Below are 7,349 nucleotides of genomic sequence, written 5' to 3'. Positions count from 1 at the left end.
TTTTACTTCTAGTTCCCTTAATTTACAAGAAAACTTTTCTAAGGGTGATCAAGCAATTGTAGAGCGTTTTGTTTGCTGTTAATTCCAGCCGCTGCAGAAAGACAATGACCCACATACCCTCCATTGATCTGCAGCAAGAGAAAATTTCTGAATGATTCCCCCCAGCTTTCCACGCTCCACTGGGTCTAAAATACAAAAACATCAGCTCTTAGCAGTTGGGCTTTCAGACAAACCAATTTTTAAAAATGAATGTGGCTTACCCCAGAAAGAAGTCTAACATTCCAGTTGATCAAAAGCACTTGTTTAGAAAAATGTCTTGGAATGAAGTGGAAACAAGGCCTTTGAAATGCAGTTTGGCCTATATAGCACCACATTTTAGACTTTTCCTCGCCATTGTACATTCTTTATGGTGAAGAGGCCTACGAGCCTGCAGGGTCTTCACTCGTCGAGCCCTCCTTGGCCTCAGGCTTCCCCTCCCCCGCTGCTGAGGCCGCCCACCCGCCCCTCCCCAGCCAGGGGCCGGCATCTGGGAGAACTTTGAAACTGTTTCCCATCCCCTTTGGCAGCGCGCGCCCAGCACCAAAACGCTCCGGTTAACACCAGCGCAATCATCGTTAACGTGAAACAGCTGCCCGGGGCCTGGCGCGCTTCACCGACGGCGCCCTCCCCATCAGGCTCAGCTGTGAGACCCGGGAGACCCCCGGCGAACACAGGCAAACACAGGGTCGAGGGGATGCAAGTATGGGTGATAGAGCCCATATGTTGTAGATGAGGAAACAAAACTTTTGCTAAATCACTTACTTTGAAAAAAAAAGTCTGAACTCTGTGTGTGTTGGCGGGGGCGGGATAGAGAAGGAAAAACAGGAATTGATTTATGAACCACCTTTTTTTTTCTTTTGCGGTACGCAGGCCTCTCACTGTTTGTGGCCTCTCCCGTTGCGGAGCACAGGCTCCGGACGCGCAGGCTCAGCGGCCATGGCTCACAAACCCAGCCGCTCTGTGGCATGTGGGATCCTCCTGGACCAGGACACGAACCCGCATCCCCTGCATCGGCAGGCGGACTCTCAACCACTGCGCCACCAGGGAAGCCCTATGAACCACCTTTTTAACTTCTAAAGTGATTGCAGGAAAGAACCATACTAAGGTTTTGTTCAATTGTGTGAGAATCAGCAGACAGACTGATGCTTTTTTTTTTTCCCAGACCTGGGTTGGATTTGCTTTCTGGCCGCTTACAGTTGTCTCAAGCACAGACACTAATCCTTTTGCATAAATAACGTGCGTGCTCACTCCCAGAGGAAGCCGTCCACATAAACATTACCCTGATATAAGTTTAACCTGTTTCATCTTCCTTCTCTTTCTGTCCTCTGTGGACAAGGACACAACCAGGATTTCCAAAGTCCAGGCCAAACCCTGGTTCTCCGGCCCAGGAAAGGCTGGGCCTAAGCCCCCATCCCCAATTCAGCCACGGGCTGGCAAGACCCTCCTCACCCAAGCAGTTTGGTTCCCTGTGCGTCCCAGTGGAAAAAAAAAAATCAGACCTTCAGCTGCCACTGCAGACACGTGATCTGCTTGGTGACTCACAGGCAGGCCCCACGCCTCAGGCCTCCCAACCAGGCCCAGCCACCAGTCAGCCAACACGGGGATGCATCTTATTACCAAAGAGAACAGCTAACTAATGCCCTTGACGGTCTAAATTACTTTCTTTCAGCTAAAAGAACTTGTATATAAAATATATAGGGGGACAGGCTCTTCTGAACTCTGGCTCTGCCAGCTCTCTGAACCCTAGCCCCCCCCAATCCCTCTAAGACCTGGGTAATGCCTGACAGCGGTGAGAAGGTACAAACCTAGATACTCCCATTTAAAAAAGGAAGCTATCTTACACATCAATACCTTTTTTTCCCAAAAGTTTTATTGGGGGAAAACTACAAAACATTTACAGTACAATGTTTACAGTCACAATTTGTAGTGAACTGATTCCCCAAATATATTACAACTCAAGTTGACTTAACCTTGTTACATTCAAATACCTACTTCTGTCAAAGTAGTCCAGAATACATACATACATAGTGCTCCAACTGTACCTACGTACAAACAAACTACATCTACTGCTCATTCATCCGCTGTCCAGGAAAGCATTCCTGCCTTTCCACACGGAAAAAAAAAAAAAAAGTACAAGTTTTGGAATTTTCTGTAATTAAACAAGGCATATTCATGTACTACATAATCATTTTAGCACTAAGAGGTGGCCTCTTCACTTTATAGCTATATAAAAAAAAAGTGGTAAAAATCTTTTCCTTTTGTGCAGTTGAACCCATCCTACATTCAAATTCTCTCAAGCACTAATGGACAAAATACTTATTTGGTTGAGGAAGATTTAAGGCAAGTTCTGGCCCTTCCAAAGGCACTGTGAGATTACCCTCCCCCCCCATTATTGCTACATGTCTTTATATGCAGAGTATGTCACAGTAGAACTGGTGGAATAAGCAAACAAAAACCATTTTCTGCTGATTTATAAAGATGGAATGAGAAAAGCATGCCACATGTAAGCCTGATTGCAAAGTATGTGGTCACTTTTTTTCTTTTAAAGTTGGATGGGCTACAACCATGATACATTCTAAGAAAAACTCATAAGATATTCCTCAAACTACTTCCACAGCATCAAGATAAGATTTCCGTAAAGAAACCATGCAATCTTTCAAAATTTACGTAAACAAGGAAAGAAATTAATGAAATAAATATTACATACAATCTCTTAAATTAAGAATTTTTTTTACTCATTTACAATAAAATAACCAAGTGAAGTTACAAAAGGCATATATTACTGTGAAAAGAACATACACTCCACATTTTGCCGATTAATAATGGCAATCATAATTTAACATAATAAAAGAATATATATCTATTGCTTTTCATCATACTTGATAAATACAGTATGAACAAAATTTTCAATGTATACTTTTCACAAGATAATAAATAAGTTAAATAGTTTTTTCATATTGAGTTGTGGTGCAGTGGTGCGAATCAACTCAAAACAGCTAAAAATTCAGCAGTTATTCCCCAACAATTACAAACTAAGCTCTGCCCAAGGCTTCCAGAAAGAGCAGACAAAACGGTTCTAACTTAAACATCCACTAAGTGGTGGCAATGAAATCAGGAACCAGTATGAAACTTTGGAATGCAAGGTTTTTTTTCTTCCAGACATATATAACTTTGTTAAAAAACAAAAAACACCCATGGAGCTGAGGTCTACTTATCAAGGCATATTCTTGGCAGAATATTGGATTCTAAAAGCTTATAGGTTTAGCAAGGTGTTGGCTGGCTTGTTTGTTTACACTGGTCTGAGACAATTAGGAACCTCTCTCAAGATAAGAGTCCCCACATCTGGACTGTAACTAATGCTTTGCAAGTGAAGATATGGAATGGTGGTTGGTAGCTGCTGGTGCCGGGTTGATTTTTCCTAAAGTCCCAAACTCATCGGAGACCTAAAAAAGTTTGTGTTTGGTTTTTGTTCTATTCGCATCACAACTGCTCTGTTGTGAATATTTTGTTCAATACAAAAAGTTCGTAGGCTTTTTTTCGCTCAACAAGAATGAAACTTCGTAATAATAATAAAAATAATAATAAAAAACAAAACAAAACAAGAGGAAACCGAAAGGGGAGGGGTGGGGGCCCCTCCCGGCACACAAGTTCGAGTCCAAGTGCTCGGTGCGGCCTGCAGTCTGCTTGTGGCCGAGGTCAGCCCCCCACACTCCCGAGCCTCCCTGCCCCTAGCAGGGGCGCGACTGCAGGGGCGCCCTCCAACACCCCCAGAACGACCTTCCCTTCCTCCTCCTCACTAGCGCCCTCTTGCCTCAGTCGTCGGAGATGGAGAGGCGGCTGAAGATGGGCAGGCGGCGGCCGGGGTCGAGGCTGGGGGACTCAGAGCCGCTGAGGCTGCCCGAGCTCAGAGAGCCGCTCAAGTAGCTGTCGCGGTCAGACAGTGAGTCCGGGGGACTAGGAGGCGCGTCGAACACGGGCGACTCGGACAGGCGGCGTGGCAGCTGGAAGCTGAAGGGCGGCGAGGGCGGCGCGGCGGCGCTGGCAGGGAGGGGCGCGCTGGGCGGCGCCGGGGGCTGCGCGGGGGGCACTAGGCCCTGCTGCTGCTGCTGCTGGCTGCGATAGTAGGCGGCGGCGGCCACGGCGGCGAAGTTGTGGGTCTGGATGGCGAGAGGTGTGATGAGGCTGCTCAGCTCCGGGCCGAAGGCGAAGGCGTTGTTGGCGCACGAGGCCGACGAGCAGGTGGCGCAGGGCGCGCCCGGCGCGAGCAGGTCCTCGGCGCCCCCGGTGCCGTACAGCAGCGCGGCCGCGGCCGCTGCCGCCGCAGAGGCACAGCACGTCGGGGCGCCCGAGGGCGTGGAGGCAGCCGAGGCCGAGGAGCAAGACGAAGCGGACGAGGAGCAAGACGAAGCCGAGGAGCAGGAGGGTGGCGGCGGCGTGCGCGACGTGGGGCTGTCGAGCAGCAGGGGCGACTCCAGGCCGCCCGGGGGCTGGTGGTGGCCCGACGGGAAGCCCGAGAAGCTGAGGCTGTGGTGCAGCTTGGGCCGCGGCTCCCGCGGGAAGCCCAGGTGCAGCGCGTCGCGGGCGCTGAAGGTGCGCAGGTCCCCAGAGGCACCCCCCGACGGCGCGGGCCGCCGCTCATCGGCGTTGTGGATGAAGTGGCACCGCGGCCCATAGGGGCAGAAGCCGATGGTGTGGAAGGTGCGGCACAGCTCCGTCTTGTACTTGGGGTGCCGCGTCAGACTGCGCAGCTCGTGGAAGCCATGCGCGAACTGGCACTTTTCGCCGTACTTGCACGTGCCGCTCTCCTCGAAAGGCCGGCACAGCTCAGTTTTGTAGCGCGTTGAGTTGATCTGGGAGCCGCCTCCCCCCTTCTGCTGCTGCTGCTGCAGGTGGAGGAGGTGCTGGCTGCGCTCGCCGTTGTCGCTGAACGAGCGGTCCCGGAATTTGTTCTCCTTGTTCAGCAGGGCCGTGCCGCCGCCCCCCGACGGCTCCTTAAGGGTGCCGTAGGAGGCCGGCCCGCCCGCCGCCGCGCTGCCGCAGCTGCTGCCGTTAGCTGCGCCCGGGAACTTGGGCGAGCAGCTGCCGGGGCTAGGCGCGGGGTGGGCGAGCGCGTGCAGGTTGCTGGCTGAGTGCCGACGGAGGAAGCCCGGCGTGAAGCCCGAGCTGGGGGCGGCGGCCACGGGTGTCCCCACCGCCTTCTTGTCCAGCATGTTGTTCAGATTGAGGTTGGCCAGGGACTTCTCCGTCTGCCAAAAAGGAGGGTAGCGGGGAAGGGATGAAAAGTGGGAAGAGGAGAGGGATGCGTTGGGGTGAGCTGCAGAAGAACCACTTCCAGCCCTCCAATTCTTTTTTTTTTTCGGATCTCGACTCGGCCCCCAACCTCCACCCTTACACGCGCACAAGAATCAAGTTTGCGTTGGGAGGAGCCGGACTCTCCACCCTAGGCCGCGCTGGGTTGCGACATGTGATCCTCAGTCGTGGGCCGCCGGCCTGGGCGGCGCAAACCCCGTCCGGGAAGCCCCGGGCAAGCGTGGCTGTGGTCGGCTGCGGAGAAACTAAACAGCTACAGCGACTCCCTCCTGCCCTTCCTCCCCGCTCCTTCTCCCCGTCCACAAGGTTAGAGCACACATTGCAAACTCCGGCATTTTTCCCAAGCCCAAAAAGTCAAGGAGGGAAGAGGACCCCCAAAGCCGAGGACAGAAGGCCAAGCCTGAAAACTCCAAGGGCTTCCTCCTTGCCCGTCCTCTTCCCTCCCTTCTCCTCCGCGTACCTTGCACAAGAAGTCGATATCGTAGAAGGCGGACAGAAGTGTGGTCGACATGTTTCTGGATCCTGTAATGGTCGGAGCTGCAGGCTGGGAGGTCCGGAGGAGCCCTCGGGGCGGCGCGGCCGGGCTTGAGCCACGACGAATAACGGGCGAGGGGCGGGGGAGGGACCGAAAGTTTGCGGGGGGCCAGAAAAGAGGGAGCGGGGGCAGCAGCTTGAACTGGTTTGAGGGTGCCCGGGAGTGCAGAGTGGGGGGAGAGGAGAGTGAAGCTAGAGCGCTCCTCCGCGCCCCGGGGTGCCCGGCCCGCCCCCCCCGCGCGGAGCCGACTGCAGCTCGCGGACTGTTGGAACTCAGCCGCCCGAGAGCGCGCGCCCTATATAGAGCCCCGGAGCGCGGCAGCGGCGGGGCGGGCCTGCCGCGGGGAGGGGACAGAAGGCTGACCCCGCCGGGGTCTCCAGGCAACGCCGCCCGCCGGCCTGCGGACGTCAGGCGCCTTCCTGGCCTCCCATTGGCCGCCGCCAATTTTTTTCCTCTGGGGGAGGGGGCGGAGAGGCCTCGGGGCGGGGCTGGCCGCTGGGGCGCCCGGGGCGGCGTGGAGAGCTCGGCCCAGATGGGTGCTGCTGGGTGGCGGCGGGAAGGTACGGCTCCACTCCTTTGGGGCTGTACTGTTGGAAATCCCCAGCGCATTTAACGTGGCCGGGTTTCTGCAGCCCTGGACGTGTCTTTCCCCGCCCGGTCCTGCTAGGCGAAATTGCGGAGCTTTTCTCTCCCACCCTCGGTTTTATACTGGGCGCGGGAATTGCAAAATGCAAGAATATTGCAACCGTCCGCGCGGCCCGGCTGTTTTTGCTAAGGGAGCTCCGGCCGGGGGGCGGGGACTCTGGGCCCGAGTCTGACCGGTAGTGGCTCCATCCCGACTGCACGTGGAGACGCGGTGGGGGTGGGGCCGGAGCGGCCACGCGGGAGGCTGCCAGGGCAGGCAGTCTCGCCCGGAGGAGCCTGGGCCGGTTCCTCCGCCCCTCTTCCCGCCCAGCCTGCAGTAAACAGGGCTTGAGCGCCGAGCCCTGCCGGGCAGGGCTGAGTGTCTGAGGACAAGGCGCTGGCTTTGCTAATCACATCACAAGACCTTGAGCCAGGGCCAAAGGCGCGGAGTGGCGCGGGGCGTCCCGGGCGGGGGAGCCGGCTGGGAGGACGGGAGGAAAGGCCAGGAGAGCCGCGCAGGCATGGAGGCACTTCCCAACGCCTCGTCCGTCTGCTGGTCTGTCCGGCTTTCCCCTGTCCTCCTGGGGGTTGTGGTACAGCTGCCAGCCGAGGCTCCCGCCCTCCCGCCGCAGCCTTGGCCTGGCGCGCCCTCCTAGCCCCTTAACTCCCGGGCCGTTGAGGGCGCCGCGCCCCGCCTTAACTCGTTGTGGGCTGGGGGCTCCGGCTGAGGCCGACCCGCAGCCAGGCTGGGCTAGGCACCGAGGATGCGCCTGGTGGGCTCGCCCCGGTTTCCTTCTCTTGCCAGCCCCACACCCCAAAAGCCCGCGTTGGGAAATGCTCT

At 55.6% G+C, this 7,349-nt stretch overlaps 1 protein-coding gene across 1 annotated transcript; it reads right to left on the bottom strand.

Annotated features, from left to right (window-relative positions):
- Nucleotides 1-1,887: 1,887 nt before the first annotated feature.
- ZFP36L2 (ZFP36 ring finger protein like 2) lies at nt 1,888-6,164 on the bottom strand. Its single transcript, XM_004329051.4, has 2 exons — nt 5,810-6,164; nt 1,888-5,285 (listed from the first exon to the last, which is right to left on the bottom strand). Exons 1-2 carry the CDS (start codon nt 5,858-5,860, stop codon nt 3,852-3,854), a joined length of 1,485 nt encoding a protein of 494 aa, XP_004329099.1. The 5' UTR covers nt 5,861-6,164; the 3' UTR covers nt 1,888-3,851.
- Nucleotides 6,165-7,349: the final 1,185 nt, after the last annotated feature.

Source organism: Tursiops truncatus, chromosome 14, assembly GCF_011762595.2.
Source record: "Tursiops truncatus isolate mTurTru1 chromosome 14, mTurTru1.mat.Y, whole genome shotgun sequence".
In the NCBI taxonomy this organism is placed as follows: domain Eukaryota; kingdom Metazoa; phylum Chordata; class Mammalia; order Artiodactyla; family Delphinidae; genus Tursiops; species Tursiops truncatus.
The sequence above is the reverse complement of the archived record's forward strand: the minus strand, read 5'-3'. Positions and strand labels throughout refer to the sequence as shown.

Excerpts from the sequence above, each read along its gene's own strand:
- ZFP36L2 (XM_004329051.4), bottom strand. The coding sequence starts at position 5,860 with ATGTCGACCACACTTCTGTCCGCCTTCTACGATATCGACTTCTTGTGC. Across the intron at positions 5,286-5,809 it reads ATATCGACTTCTTGTGCAAG|ACGGAGAAGTCCCTGGCCAA; the intron begins GTACGCGGAGGA and ends CCTTTTTGGCAG.